A 16,137-nucleotide genomic window follows, 5' to 3' on the forward strand; every position below is an offset into this window, starting at 1 on the left:
TGGCTTATCCAGGTGATTGTTGGAATTCAGTTCCTCTCAGATGTAGGACAGAAGACCACATTTCCTTGCTTCTATGAGCTGGGGTTGGTCTCAGCTCCAGAGGCCACTTCACTCCCTGGGTCATGTTCTCCTTCAAGGCTGGCCGTGGTGGCCGAGTCCTCCTCGCACTGGACTCTCCTCCTTCCCGCCCACCCCACCTCTCTCTTCCTCTCCTACTCTTCCCTCTGCTTTCTAAAGGCCCTTGTGATTACGCTGGGCCCATCGGATCATCCAGGATAATCTCCCGATCTTAAGGTCAGCTGATCATAATCCTAATTTCATCTCCAAAGGCCTCCGCAGCCTTGCCTAGATCATGTTTGATCAGGTCTCTCTCCTGGATGGAGACCTTCCTGGGTTTCCTGTTCCTCCCAGGATAAAATTCATGCTCCCCCATGTGTGATTCATGAAGCCCTTTGAGTTCTGGGACCTGCCCTTGCCCTTGCCTCCTGTCTCCCCATTCCCAGCACTGCAGCCACCGAGCCCCTTCTCAGCCCCGCAGGCTGCACAGGGCCTTGGCTCATGTTGTTTTCAGGAATATGCTACCTCCCCCCGCCCCACACCCCAGTGCCTATTGCATATGCTGTGCTCAGTGGACAGGTGGATCAATGAATGAGTGACTGGAACAATCAAACTTGGAACAGGGGTCTTTGTTCTCGGGGACATCCCTCCAGCCCAGTGGCTCTGTGATCTTCAGGCCCAGGGCCTTTTGAATGACGGGTCCACTTCTCCTCTGTGCTGTGCATCCCAGGTCCTGATAGAGCAGAACCCAGCCACTTAGATTTCCGTACCTCCACTCCCTCCTGCTGCCAGCCCCCCAGGGCCCATTCCTGTAGAATCTGAGGCTTCCTTGTATACTGTGGTATGTGTTGACTCACAGGTCCCAGCACGTAGTGATTGAAAAGAACCAGCAGGGTCGGTGACCCCAAACTGCAGTGTAAAATGCCAGGAGTAATTTCTGTTGTACTCCAGGTTGCTGAACTGAGAGATGTCTGCTAAATACTCCCCTGTGGGCTACGGAAAACCCTTCACTGTTATTAATATGCCAGAATGGAAGCTGGTAAAGGCACCAGAATTTAATTGCCTAAATAATTACTCTTTCCAAAATGCAAGATCCCGGAAGACCCACCAGCTTTAGAGTGTGCATTAGTTTTAATGAATGGTGGGTGCTGACAGATCACAGCCTATTTGAAAATACGGGTGATTGTCACTGTTTATAGGTTGGTACAAGTTGATACTTAGAATTATCATTGCTATGGCTGCAGAATTTATGATATATTTTAAGAGTACTACCTATAAACCTAGTGCTATGGATTTACTGTAATTCATAGATCAGGCTCTATGCTGTGTTTGAACTGTTACTCTGTAAAACACTTTGTCTACTAATTCTGCGACAGGGTGTTGGTGACATAAATCTGTGCTGCCGTAAGTCGGTAAACTCAGCTCCATAGTCTCCCTTGGAAAAAGAAATGCGTCTCCTTAGTGTATAAATCCAGTAAACATATTAAAATGTACCATTGAATCAGAGGAAGGAAAGAGTGTTTGGATGACAAAGGCCAATATTTAAACACGAGCTATCTTCTTTTAAAAGGAAAATAAAAAGAAAGAAAAATAAGTAAAGTAAAATGCCTGATAGTTGGACAACAGCTGTAAGTGTAGAAGAAGATCAGAGGTTTGCTCTTTTATTTATTTTTATCATTCTCATCATGTAAGTGTGTCATCATCTCTTTCTCCTGTCACAAAGTGTTATGGGCAGGGCTGCAGGGAGCTTGGACAGTCACCATTGTCAACCTCAACCCTTTTTCTCCCATCTGGGAGGTGACCGCTCCCACATAGCTCTTGAGACAGACATCCCCGTGCTGTAAGTGTGACTGTAACCATGACATTTGCACTGACAGCGTGTCTCAGCGGTTGCTCCACGTCAGCGCAGAAGCATCTTCAAGCAGAGACCCAGCTCAGGGCCCTTGCTTTAGCTATTCCGTCCCCCTAGAATGCTCTCTCTTCAGAGAGCCTCACAGCTAAGGCTTTTTCATTCCATTCAAGTCTTTGCACCACTGTTTCCAAACCACTGCCCTTTCTTTTTAAGAGCAGTTGTAGGTTCACAGCAAAACAGAGAGGAAGGTACAGAGATACTCCACATACCCCTGCCCCACATATAGCCTCCCTCGTTAGCCCGCACCACAGCTGATGAACCTGCATTGACATATCATATCACGGGAGTCTTTACATTAGGGCTCACTCTTGGTATTGTACATTCTATGTCTTTGGACAAATGTGTAATGACATGTGTCTGTCGTTATAGGATCATACAGGATAGCTTCACTGCCCTAAAAATCCTCTGTGCTCTGTCTGTCCCTCCCTCCCTCCCCCCAACCCCTGATAATCACTGATCTTTTTACTGTCCCCACAGTTTTGCCTTTTCCAGAATGTCATAGAATTGGAATCATACAGCATGTAGCCTTTTCATATTGGCTTCTTTCACTCAGTAATATTCATTGAGGTTCCTCCATGTCTTCTCATGGCTTGATTGCTCATTTCTTTTTAGCACCGAATAACATTCCATTGTCTGGATGTCCCAGAGTTTATGCATTCACCTACTGAAGGACCTCTTGGTTGCTTCTAAGTTTTGGCAATTGTGAATAAAGCTGCTCTAAACATCTGTGTGCAGGGTTTTGTGTGGACCAAAGTTTTCAGCTACTTTGTGTAAACACCAAGGAGCACTACTGCTGCATCATATGGTAAGAGGATGTTTAGTTTTATAAGAAACTGCTAAACTGTCTTCCTCAGTGGCTGCACCACCAGCAGTGAATAGTGTTGTCAAGTGTTCTGGGTGTTGCCTATTTTAACAGGTGTGTAGTGGTATCTCATTGTGGTTTCAATTTGCATTTCTCCAGTGCCATAAGATGTGGAGCATCTTTTCATATGCTTATTTGCCATCTGTGTATCTTTTGAGAAGTTTCTGTTAAGGTCTTCTGCCCAATTATTCATTGGGTTGCTTTTTTGTTTTAATTTTAATTTTTTTATTTTTGAGTCTTAAGAGGTCCTTTATCTAAATGTCTTTTGCAAATGTTTTCTCCCAGCCTGAGGCTTGTCTCTTCATTCTATTAACAGTGTCTTTGCAGAGTAGAAGTTTGTCATTTTAATTTTGATGAAGTCCAGCTTGTCAGTTCTTTCATGGATGATGCCTGTCATATCTAAAAAGTCCTCATCAAACTTAAGATCTTCTAGAATTTTTTCCTGTGTGATCTTCCGGGAGTTCGATAGTTTTAATTTACGCTTATGTCTGTGAATAATTTTCTAATGTGAATGTCTAGTTGTTCCAGCACCATTTGTTGGAAAGACAGTCTTTTCTCCATTTTATTATTGCCTTGCTCCTTTGTCAAAGATCACTTGACCCAATTTACGTGGGTCAATTTTGGGGCTCTGTGTTCTGCTCCACTGATCTGTTTGTCTGATCTTCTGCCAAGACCACACGGTCTTAATTAATGTAGCTATAGTACGTCTTGAGGTCGGGTAGTATTGGTATTAAACTTTGTTCTTCTCCCTCAATATTGTGTTGGATATTCTAGGTCTTTTGCCTCTCCAAGTAAACTTTAGAATCAGTTTTTGAATATCCACAAAATATGGCATTTTGATTGAGATTCCATAGAATCTTTAGGTCAAGTGCAGGAGAACTGACATCTGGACAGTATAAAGCCTTCCTATCAATGAACAGGAACTGCCTCTCCATTTATTTAGGTTTTTAAAAATTTATTTCATTAGAGTTTTATAGTTTTCCTCAAATAGGTCTTGTACATATTTTGTTAGATTTATACCTAGCATTTTATGGTTTTGGGTGCTAGATTTATACCTAGGTATTTTATGTTTGGGGGTGTTAATGTAAATGGTATTGTGTTTTCCATCTCAAATTCCACTTGTTCATTGCTGGTATATAGGAAAGTGGTTGACTTCTGTATATTAACCTTGTATGCTGCAACGTTAGTTCCGGAAGTTTTTTAGTTGATTCTCTTGGATTTTCTACAGAGGCTCCCATGTCATTTTCTACATAAGCTCTCATGTCATCTTCTACATAGGCTCTCTCGTCATTTGTAAACAAAGACAGTTTTATTTGTTCTTTCCCAATCTGTATATCTTTTGTTTCCTTTTTCTGTCTTATTGCTTTAGCTAGAACTTTCAATACAGTGTTGGAAAGGACTGGTGAGAGAGAACATCCTTGCCTTGCTCCTGATCTTAGTGGGAAAGCTTCTAGTTTCTCACTATTAATCATAGTATTAGTTGTAAATTTTTGGTAGATATTCTTAATCAAGTTGAGGAAATTCCACTCTATTCCTAGTTTACCGAGACTATCTCGTGAATGGGTATTGGAATTTGTCAAAAGCTTTTTCTGCATCTGTTGATATGATCATGTGATTTTTCTTCAACTGATGCAATGAATTACATTAACTGATGTTCAGATGTTGAAGCAGCCTTGCATACCGGGGATAAATCTCACTTCATCTGTGTAACTCATTTTATATTTTTGAATTTGATATGCTAATATTTTGTTGAGGATTTCTGTATTACATTTATGAGAGATATTGGTCCGTAGTTCTCTTTTCTTGTAATGTCCTTATCTGGTTTTGGTATTAGGGTAATGCTGGCCTCCTAGAATAAGTTTGGAAGTATTCCGTATGCTTCTATTTTCTGAAAGACAGTAGAGAATTGGTAATATCTTCCTTAAATGTGGTAGAATTCACCAGTGAACCCATTTGGTGCTTTCTCTTTTGGAAGGTTATTTAAAAAAAATATATATATATCAACTATTCTAGATTGTCTGTTTCTTCTTGTGTGAGTTTTGACAAATTGTGTCTTTCAAGGAATTGGTCCATTTCATCTAGACTATCAAATTAGTGGGCACAGAGTTGCTCACAGTATTCCTTTATTATCCTTTTAGTGTCCATGGGATCTGTAGTGCTGTTCCGTCTTCCATTTTTGATATCAGCAATTTATGTCCCTTCTCTTTTTTTCTTAGCCTGACTGGAGGCTTATTGACTTTATGATTTTTTTTCAAAGAATCGGCTTTTGGTTTCTTTGTTTTTCTGTTGATTTTCTGTCTTGAATTTCATTGATTTCTGCTTTAATTTTTATTATTTGTTTTCATCTACTTACTCTGGATTTAATTCACTCTTCTTTTTCTAGCTTACTATAGTGGAACCTTAGTTAACTGATTTTAGATCTTTTCTTTTTAAGCACTGCTATTATTGCATCCCACAGATTTTGATAAGTTGTGTTTTCATTTTCACTTACTGAAAAATATATTTTTAAAATTTATTTTATTTTTTCATGATAGTTAGTATATTCAACATTACACAATGTGATAATTTTTTGTGTCCCTTTACCAATTTCTCACTAACCGCTCCCCCCGCCCCCCCCCATGGCCTCAGCTCTGTTCTCTCCTTTTGATAGTTCAATGAATTCTTGTGATTGTTGTATCTTTCTTTTTTAAAAAGTATTTTTAAAATTTTGTTTGAGATTTCTTCTTTCATCCCATGTGTTATTTAGAAGTGTGTTGTTTAATCTACACGTATTTTGGGATTTTCTAGTTCTCTTTTTGCTATTGATTTCTAGTTTAATTCCATTGTGATCTGAGAGCAGACACTGTATGATTTCTATTCTTTTAAATTTGTTAGGGTATGTTTATAGACCAGAATGTGATCTATCATGGTGAATGTTCCATGTGAGCTTGAGAACAATGTGTATTCTGCTTCTGTTGGATGAAGTAGTCTATAGATAACAGTTATATCCAGTTGATTGGTGGTGCTGTTGAGTTCAGCAATGTCATTACTGATTTTGTGTTTGATGGATCTGTCCATTTATGGTAGAGGAGTGTTGAAGTCTCCAATTATAATAGTGCATTCATCTGTTTCTTCTCGCATTTCTATCAGTTTTTGCCTCATGTATTTTTTTTTGGCCTCTTTTGTTAGGCACATTACACATTAAGGATTGTAATGTTTTCTTGGAGAGTTGACCCCATTATCATTATGTAATGCCCTTCTTTATACCTTATAATGTTTCTTATTCTGAAGTTTGCTCTGTCTCCCTTTATTTTTACTTTTATTTTTCTTTTACTCTTAATTAAGGTATAAGATACCATTGAAAAGTGCACACACCATAAGCTTACATCTCTATGAATTTTCACAAAGTGAACACACCTGCATAGCCAGAACCCAGTTTAAGAAACAGTATAACCAGGATCCCAGAAGCCCCTTCATGTCTCCTCCTAGTCAAACCTTTCCCCCAAGGGTAACCATTCTCTGCGTCTAACACTATCTAGTAGTGATGCCTGTTTTTAAGCTTTTTGTAAAGGGAATCAGATAGAACAGAGTTATCTTTAACTGACTATTGTGATACTTATCCAGGTTTTTGTCTGGCTAATCTCATTGCTGTATGGTATTCCATTGTGTGAATATACCACAATTCATCCATTTTGGTGCCTGTTCAAGTTTTTTGGTTAAAAAATTCAAAAAATTTTGTCTATTTGGTCATTATTGATTTGGAAGAGTTATTCTGTTGTGTGACACCTCTGGACATTGGCTTACACAGTTTGTTTGTCTGCTCAGCAAATTCCTATTTGTCCTTCAAGGGTCTGCTCAGCAGGGCAGTGGTGTTTGCATCTGTATTGTTTACTTCCACATTTCCAGTGCCTGGTACCTAGCAGGTGTTCAATTAATATTGGTCACATGAAGGCACGAATAAATGGCCATTTCCTCCCTGAACCCTTCCTAGCCTGTCCAGTCACTCCACCAGCTCCTGGTATCTCCATGTTGCGAAGGTGTTGGACACAGCTCACTCCTTGTCCATGAGGACTGGGCCTGAGTCATCTGGTGTCTCATAGCAAGCAAGATAGAGCTTCATGTTGAGTCAGTATTTGGTGCATGTCTATTGAACAGATGGCTGCATTTTACACTGGGGTTGCTGGTAGAGATTTTGGCAGGATGGGGAGGCACCAGCATGGGCTGGTCTACTAAAAAGGTTGTAAGAGTCCTTTTCTGTCCTGTTGCTTTCACTTCTTAGAGATGGGACCCTCAGTAAATCACATGCCCTTTCTGAGTCTCAACTTCATTGTTTGTAAAAAGAGGATAATTATTCCATCCTCACAAGGTTGTAAATCAATGCATGCAAGGTCCTTGGTAAGCTACAGGGCTCTGCAAAAATGCTGCCATCCTTAAATCCTGCCTTCTCTTTCTCCTTATCTGTTACCTCTTCCTTCTCCATCATCATCATCAAGTCAGTGACTTTTGGGGAATCCAGAAAAGCATGAGGTCCTTGCCTGTGTCAGCTAGGATGTGTTTGATGCAATAAAAGCCTGAGCTCTGAAGTGGAAGACCTGGGTTCCAATCAGGCTCTGCAGGATTTGTGACCGGGGCAAGTACTTAAATACTTCACATGTCATTCTTCTCAATTACAAAATGGGTCTGTAATACTGCCTACCTCATTAGGTTAGTTTTAGCATTAGCATGTTAATAAACTTCTTAGAGCATTGTCTATCACACAGTAAGTGCTAAGTGTTAAGTAAATGAAAGCCAACCAACAGAGGTGTAAGCCATCAGGATCTTTACTCCCGTTAGAAGAGACCTGGAGGGAGACAGGTCTAAGGTCTCTTTCCTCAGCTGCTGGCATTTTGTCCTTATATGTGTCACTCCAGGGTCACAGTATGGCTGCTGCTGCTCCCTACCCCACAGGCATTCAAAGATGGGGAGCAGGATCACAGTCAGGGAGGGCTGCACACTGCAACTGCAGTGAGGATGACAATGCCTTTTCCACAATAGGTGCTCTCCATTTATAAGCAATCTTTCCCTGAGGCCCCCAAAGCTAGAAACAGGGCACACGCACCCTTACTACAAGGGAGTAGCTGGGATGGAAGGAGAAGTCACTTGGAGATTTATAGCTTTGTGCTGACAATACATAAAACGGGTAAGTGGCCCATGACACTTATAAATCTGTCCCATCCCAGGATTGTGCTTTCTGCCCTCCATTCCTGTCTTCTATCCTGCTCTCCTATGTGCCCCTCTCCTAGTCACCCAGATGTGCTGGGGACACGTAAGGAAACTATCCAAAGCTGATGGTCTTGTACCAAAGAGCTTTTGTGTTGTTATCAGTACAAAATGCACAGTGAGGGCTTCCTGTGTCCTGTGCCTAATGCCCTCCCCTATTAGGCGGGTTCCCCTGCCCTCAGTACACAATGAGGCTCATAGGGGCAACGCAGCGAGGCCAAGACCACACAGTTAGAAAGTGCTGGAACCCGATCCTGTTTCTGGCTCTTCAGCTTCTGCTCAGAAAGGCTTCTCTTGACATCCTGAGAGTGGACTTGACCCTGAGGAGGGCTGGGGACATGTCTAGGAAGCTGGGAGATGCCAAGGCCATCTTTCCAGGGCAACTCTGGCTGTTTTAGAAGAGCTGGTGTGTTTTTCTTAAATGTCATAGTTGGCATTGTATTGAGCACCACCCTAGGTAGTTTTATGGGCTCAACCCTAGGTAGAGATCTCATCAAGAATGCAGTCAAAAGGTGAATGAAGTGAAGTTCAAGGCTAATAAGCCTCCAAGAAAAGTCAAAGGACCACTCCCACCGGTGATGACTTCGGGTGCAGTTTCTCCCAGTGACCAGCAGAGGGCGCAGCAGTCCTCCTTACTAACCTGGATTCTGTCCCAGGAGGTGGTTTGTCTCTTTATCCTTTAGGCCTTGACTTCCCACCCTGGTGTTTTGCCCTCTTGTCTCTCAGGTTGGTTTCCTAAAAATTTGGCTGGAGACGGCAGCTTGAGCAGTTCTTTTTAAGCATTTGAAGTTTGTTGGTTTAGTTATTTTCATAAGGTTGGGGAAGAGTCCTGGAGAAGAAACCAGATTGTCCTGTGGTCTAAGGCGGGAGTTGCAGGGGAGTGACCACTTCATTCCCCACAAAGCCTGGAGCTGACTTGGGCCTGGGAGGCTGAGCTGTCACTCCTGCAGCAGGGGTGTTGTATGACTAGGTACCTGTCATGTGCATTCATTCATTTAGTCAGTCAACAGATATTTATTTACTGGGCACCTATGATGTGCCAGGCACATTCTTGTGTGAACAACCCCGACAGAGATCCCAGTGCTCCTGGAGCACCTTGCAGTGGCACAGATCCTTGGTCCATCAGCTCTCCAGGGGCCTTCAAAGAAGCCACAGTCCTAGGAAAGGAGTTACTGGGTTCTAGCATACGAAAACTGCAAAATTGAAATAACCGACTAAGTGCCTACAAAACAAGCCTTATGTCTGTGGTTGCCTACAATTCACAACCCCCTTGCTGTGTATTTGGGATGCCTTCTAAGCATGTTCGGTAGGAGTGAATGGTCGGTCAGAAGATGTAGTTCCTGGAGCTGAAGCTTCGCGGTGTGTGGGTCTCAAGAGAGCCACCATCAGTGCTGGTTCATCACTCGCCGCTTGACCCCTGAGATGGCCATCGTGGAATGGCAGAGTGGATGTTAACGTGCTTGTTCTACAGATGAGGCAGCCGAGCACCAGAAAGGGGCCACCCAGCCTGCAGCTGGCACAGAAAGTTCTGTCCTACCCCAGAGCTCATGCTCTCCTGTCATCTACCCTGACGGAGCAGATGGTACCCATGGGTATTGGTAGGTGTTCAGTCAAGGTAGCAGGCTCTTCTGCATCCCTCCAAATGGGGCTCCTCCTCTTTTCGGTCCATCCCGCCCTTCTGTGATCCTGCCCACTCAGGAAATGGCATCGTTCCCACCCTGTTGTCAATGTCAGACTGGACAGTTACCTTGACACCTCCTCCCGTATCTAGTTAATCATCAAAAAGCAAAAAAAAAAAAACCCCCAAAAACAAGCCTGGGATCATCTTTGGCTCCTCTCTTTCTCTCATCCCCCATGGCCAGTCCCTCACAAACCTGCTGGAGCACTGAATGCAGCCCGCTCACCGTCTCTGCCTCCCCAGCCTGGCCCAGGCCACTTCTGCTTCCTCCCTTGCCCCACTGGTCCCTTCTCCAACAGCAGCCAGAGGGATTCACTGGAGACCACCTCTGCCTCCAGGGCTTTCCACCATCCTAGGAACAAAACCCAGACTCCTAATGAGGACCACAAGATGCTGCATGGTCTGGGTCCTGCCCCTCACTCTGGCCTCTGCGGGGACTTCAGAGCTCTGGCTGCTCCCACCTGACAGCCTTCACCCAGGCTGTTCTCTCTGCCTGGGGACACCCTCCCTCCTTTCCTTGTCTGGCTAGTTTCCAATTAGCTTCCAACTTCCAGAGTATACTTCTTCAGAGAAGCCTCCCTCCTTGCCCCAGGTGAGGCATCCTGCACTCTGTCGTCATTGAAATTAATTGATTGATTGATTGCTTGTTAGTTGATCCTGTCTTCTCTGCTAGACCTTGAGCTGCGTGACACTGAGGACCAATTCTATCTTGTTCATTGTGGAATTCCTGGCAAATCACACATTTTGGCACAAAGTAGATGCTCAGAAAATATTTGATGGATGGTTGGATGCGTTCATTAATCTGCACTTTGTGTAAACATAGAACCAATTTTGGAGATGTGTGGGTGGAATTGGTGCCCCTGGCCACCTTTTGTTCACCCCTTCTTGATGACAAGGGGCACTTCTTGCATACACGTGTGTGTGTGTGTGTGTGTGTGTGTGTGTGTGTGTGTGTGTGTGTCTGGGGGCCTCTGCCAGCCCAGGGTCACCTTCGCTGTAACACCCTCCTCAACTGGTCAGAGGACCCTCCCTTTGCTTTCTGTTTTTTTTTCAAATGGCATTTGGACAAATTTGACCGACTTTGTCCAGCTCTTCATAGTTCTTTAAGGCAACGGTATTGGGGTCATTGGGGCTGCTCTGAGTCAGGAAATGGCTTTGGGTTTTCCGACCAAGGATGAGGAGGGTGGCCTCTGGGTGAACTTCTGACTTGGAGCCTGGGCAGGGCAGGGAGGTTTTCAGTGTGATTATGCTCAGCAGGGTAAGAGATGGAACCCAATCATCCTCCACATCCAAAGTTCAGCCTAGGTGCATCTGTGCACTTATTATTGTTTTAACACTTTATTGAAATAATGTGCATACCATAAAGCTCACCCATTTACATACCACAAAACTCACCTATATAAACTATAAAATTCAATGGTGTTTAGTATATGAGGGAACTTTAAAAAGTTCATGGAAAAGTAGAATTGAAAGATAATATGAGTCTTTCCACGAACTTTTAGAAGTACCCTGGTATTTACAGAGTTGTGAAACCATCACCATAATCTGATTTTAGAACATTTAGAACATTTCTAGCACCCTGAAAAAGGAACCCTGTATCCATTAGCAGTCACTCCTCAGCCTCCTTCTCCCACCCCCATCCCAGACATCCACAAATCTGCTTTCTGAGTCCATGGACATTTCATTTAAATGGAATCATATAATATGTGTTCTTTCATGACTGGCTTCTTTCACTCAGCGTGAGGTTTTCAAGGTCTGTCCATGCTGTAGCACGTGTCAGTGCTTTATTCCTTTTTATAGCTGAATATAGTCACATTGGATGCATGGACCACATTTTATGTATCAATTTATTGGCTGATGGACATTTGGGTTGCTTGCAATTTTGGGGCCATTATAAAGCCTTATTTGTTCCTACACTGTTTCCAGAGTGGGATTCCAGATTCATCTCACCCTTGCCAGGGATCTTGTTGAGGAGAGACAGTTGGTGACTTTCACAGTGACCCTTGGGGATCCTCAAGGCTGGAGACTCTCCTCTGGATAGGTACTTCCACACACCTGGGGGGCCAGATTCTTGCAGGGCTCAAGCCAGTCATGGTCTGGAGGCAACCGACTCTGAAGGCCAATGTCTCTCCTGCAGGCAATTTACCTGGAGACTTTATTATTTTCTGTTGATCAGTAGAGGTGGGATTGCTAAATTATTTTTAAATTTAAAACTGTTTTTATTATGGAACACCTTAAAGCCAAAGAATAATATAATGAACAGTTCCATCCCTACCCAGCTTTAACAAATCACAATATTTTGCTAAAATATATCTTTTAAGAAATAAAACTTGTTTCTAACTCTTGTCTTCTGACTCCCCACTCCACATGGGCTCCTGAGCTCAGACACTAGATCTTACCCTTTCATATGTTTTCAACCCTCACCCATACACCGCTTGGTGGTGTGAGTGAATGGATATTGTGGCATAGATCAGCCCAAGGGACTGGAAATAGTTTTAGGTGCTCAGACAAGACACTAAGCAACATTGGCTTTGAAAGAAAATTCCTTCCATTCTTTGTTCTTCTGGTGACATTAAGGAGAGTGTCTCTGTTTGATGCCTGCCTGTCTGAACTTCTCTCTCACCCTTCCACCCTGTTCAACAAAGCATGAGCCAGCTCAGGCCAAGAGTGGATTCAGGTGTTGGGACAGAATTTGCACTGTGGTCCTTCCCATCGGCTACAGCTGAGGCTGTGTTTCCATCTGCCATGGTGATGGCTTCCTTTAAAGTGCACTTAAGTGCAAAGAGATGATTTATAGAAAACTCTTAAGTCTGTAGCAGGACAGGCTGTAAGTAAGGAAGGCCAAAAAGTAGGGTGGTGGGCAAGTGGCAGACATCTGGAAACTGCTGGCATGTACTCTCTCGTCTTCTCCTGCTGCCCATGCCCCCTGGTCTACTCGCCCAGCCTTGGGAGGGGCCAGTGGTGTGGTTAGGAGTGGGGATTCCCAAACCTGCCTGTGGGGCCAGTACTCAGTGTGTCTTTAGAGCCCCCAGGGACTCTGGGGGGTGGTGCTGGTGACCCACTTGGGGGGACCCTGAGCCAGAGCATTGGCTGTGTTCCAGCCCTTCCGGGTCCTGGCTTGTAACCTGGGCATGTGTGCTCACCTCTCGTAGTTGTCCTCAGCTCTGAAGTGTAAACTTCAGGGTCTGTCACCTCCCAGGGCAGTTGTGAGGAAGGTGTGATACCCCCTGGAAAACATTCAGCCCAGGGCTGGGCATGTCACCATCCATCCAGCACATTCTTATGTGGATATAAAGTATCTAGTCCTACCAGTTTTCTCTTTGTTTCATGCTATTTAATTGGCAACTCTAATTAAATGTTCATTTGAGCATGTATAGGTTTATAGGTGACCATTCTCGGCTTCCCTCTCTGCCCACTTCCATCGGCCCCAAGAGGAGGGGGCGTTTTGGTTTGTGTTCACTACTGAGTCCTTAATGCCCGATGTAGTGCCTGGCACACAGTGGACTGTGCAGATATTCTGAATGATTGAATGAATGAACGAATGAATGATTTCTCTGGAGGCATCCAATACTGCTGAAGTGACTGCCACTGAAAGCCCGAAGCTCTGCATGGTGCCAGCATCTGCGTTATGTCCCCATCTCTCGGTTCTCTGTCGGCACTTGCTTGGGGTTTTGCCCACAACTGCCAGCGTGCTCATCTGCCCCCCAGAACCTGCTCGAGGTACCGGCCTGATTCTAGCAGCCTCAGGAAAGTCCCAGTCCCTGCTCTGTCGCCATCAGGGGACGCTAGCCACCTCCTCTGAGTCTCAGTTCCATCACCTTCAAAGGGGACTAAGTGGTTCCTGCCGGGTGGGGATGTTTGAGGGCTGAAATGGGAACCCCTCCCCCAGGTGCTGTATGGCTCTTTGATCCTGATGTCTGTTGCAATGTCCCCTCCTCTGGGCACCTTCCTGGACCAGGCCATGTGACACAGCGCTATCCCCCTGTCTGTCCCTTTACTGGGCTTTCCTTTTCTTCATTACCCTTTCCTCACTGAGGACACAGGAGTCGTCTGCGCTTACCCCACACTGCCATCTAGAATTGTGAGAACTCATTAGCACCTTGGAGGACACCTCTGTGAGTGGCAGCCCTAGGGGGTGTCCCCTACCTTGCCTGGCATGTCAGCTTCATCAGGGGTGTCCCTAGAAAGCACCCGTGCCCCTCCTGCCTCTCTCCTGCCCTGCAAGGGTCTGAGGGCAGAGGGGTGGGCAGTGGGGAGGGGGTGGTGCCCCAGCAGGCCCCGGCCAGGTGGTGGGTGGGGATAAAGCCCCGGGTTGTCCCCTTCCCATGGTGAAGGTGAGCAGCGGAACCGCGGGCCTCCGCATCCCCAAGAGAGGAAGGGCCAGAGAAGCTGGCTGCCTGCAAGCTGCTGGGCAAATTCGGCCTCCACGGGAGAGGTCTCAGGGTCTCCTCCCCTCCTGCGGGAGGGGGAGGAAGGGGACGGGAAGCGGGGTTCCCAGAGCTCGGCTGGGTGGCGGTGGGCGGCTCATAACTCGGGATCCAGCCCCCGCCGGCCCCAGGCGCGGTCCAGGTGTCTGAGACCTGCCCATCACCCGCCCATTCTCCCCCTCCCGTGACGTCATGCTCCTCGCGCGCGGCATGATGGGAGAATCCTAATGTTTTCCAACAGATGCTCCAAGAACAGCTTTCAGATTAAAGCATTTGCAAGAGCAAAGATTCCTCTTTTTTTCCTTTTTTCCCCGGGGGGGTGGGGGGTGGGGTGGGGGGAGGGAGCGCCCCCAAACATTCCTGGACATCACCTCCTGCCCCAAGCACGCAGTAAACACTGACAAGAAAGTTTTTATTTCCTGGTTGAACTTTTTTTTTCCCTTCTTTCTGGAATAGAGACTGAAGAATGGGAATAAACAGGAATAAATAACAAAGCGAGGCCGCGCACGGCGGGATGCGCCCGGCCGCAGCCCGCGAGTCCATTGTCTCCCCGCCCTGAAGCCAGCCCCGGCGTCCTCCTCCGGCGGCGTCTTCCCTTTCCCAGTCCTTTTCTTATTTTCTTCTTAAAAAGACGCCCCCTCCAGCCCCTCGCCGGTGACCTTGGCCGCCTCGGATGCTCTGATTCCGCGCGGCCCTCTCCGTCCTGCCCCCGCGCCGGCCGGGCCCATGGCCGCGTCGGAGGACGGGAGCGGCTGCCTCGTGTCGCGGGGCCGCTCGCAGAGTGACCCCAGCGTCCTCACCGACTCCTCGGCCACCACCTCCGCGGACGCAGGGGACAACCCAGGTAACGGGCTGGGCGGGGACGGCCGGGCGGGGCGGGGAGCCCGGGGCAGGTGGCGCTGGAGCAGATCCCCAGCGCGGCCCCGCGCTCCCGCCGGCATCTGGGGAGCCGCGGCAGGACCCGGGCGCTCGGGCCCGTGGTTCGCGCCCCGGGCAGTGCTAAGGCCAGGGCGCCGCGGAGCCCTTTGTCCGGAAACGGGCCGATTTCCCGGGTGGAGCCGGGCGCTCCTCATCTGCCCTTCTCGCCGGCGGGGGGACTTCGCGGTCCCTCCGGAGGGGGCTTCCCTTCCTGGGATGCTGACCGGCTGGGGGGGAGAGAGTCAGACCCGCGGCCGCCTCCGCCCGGTGCCGGCCCGGAGCTCTACCCTCCCTCCCCGGCCCCCGCTCCCGTGGCCCCGCTTGGGGTCCCCCCGGGCAGGGCAGCGCTCCGCTCCTGTGGCTCCAGCGGGGCCCGGCTCACCTGGGCGCGCCCGCCTCCCGGACAGGTGTGTGGGGCAGAGCTGCCCGCGGGGAGTGCGGGGCGTGCGCCAGGACGGAGCCCGATTCCACTGCATGGTGTGGACTTGGTCCACTCCTGCAGCCCCACGGCAGCGTCGATTGTTTAGGTGATAAACCGGTCACAAAGGCGTCTATACGGCTTGATTGATCACTTTCCAGAGAGGAAGAAAGGCCTAATAAAGCAGGAGGGGGGTGGGCTGTGTGCGCCCTGTCACCATGGAGACGCAGGAAGCAAAGTGATCATTAAAACCTTTCTCCACCAGAAGGCAATTTTCACTTCACAGGGAGAAGTCTGAGCTTCTGAAATGTAGGGTTCAAAAAAAGAATCAAAGCTGGTGTTTTGGTATCAAGCCACAGGACTCAATTTTGGATCTTAGAGAAGCTCGGTCCCTTCATGGATTCTGTTTGGATAACAAGTTGCCTTTACCTTCCTTTGAAGACTTACTCTCTGTAAATGCAACACAATCAACCCCAAATGGGGACTTGATCATGTTAAATGGTGGGCATCAAACTAAAGGTAATCCCCTGGGGATGGGTGAAGGCTGGCTTTGTGGGGAGGATTCCTCCACTCCTCTGGAACACAGTAGAGCTTTACTGTCTAACTGCACAGAAAGACCCATCAAAG

At 46.8% G+C, this 16,137-nt stretch overlaps 1 protein-coding gene across 1 annotated transcript in view; it reads left to right on the forward strand.

The window, feature by feature from the left end:
• Positions 1–14,900: 14,900 nt before the first annotated feature.
• PHACTR3 (phosphatase and actin regulator 3) overlaps positions 14,901–16,137 on the forward strand; it is a 210,262-nt gene continuing 209,025 nt past the window's right edge. Inside the window, exon 1 of the mRNA XM_063096382.1 lies at positions 14,901–15,018. Within this exon, the coding sequence (XP_062952452.1) occupies positions 14,901–15,018 (118 nt within the window). The remainder of the gene's footprint in view (positions 15,019–16,137) is intronic.

The sequence above is a fragment of the Cynocephalus volans genome, chromosome 1, assembly GCF_027409185.1.
Source record: "Cynocephalus volans isolate mCynVol1 chromosome 1, mCynVol1.pri, whole genome shotgun sequence".
NCBI classification, from domain to species: Eukaryota; Metazoa; Chordata; class Mammalia; order Dermoptera; family Cynocephalidae; genus Cynocephalus; species Cynocephalus volans.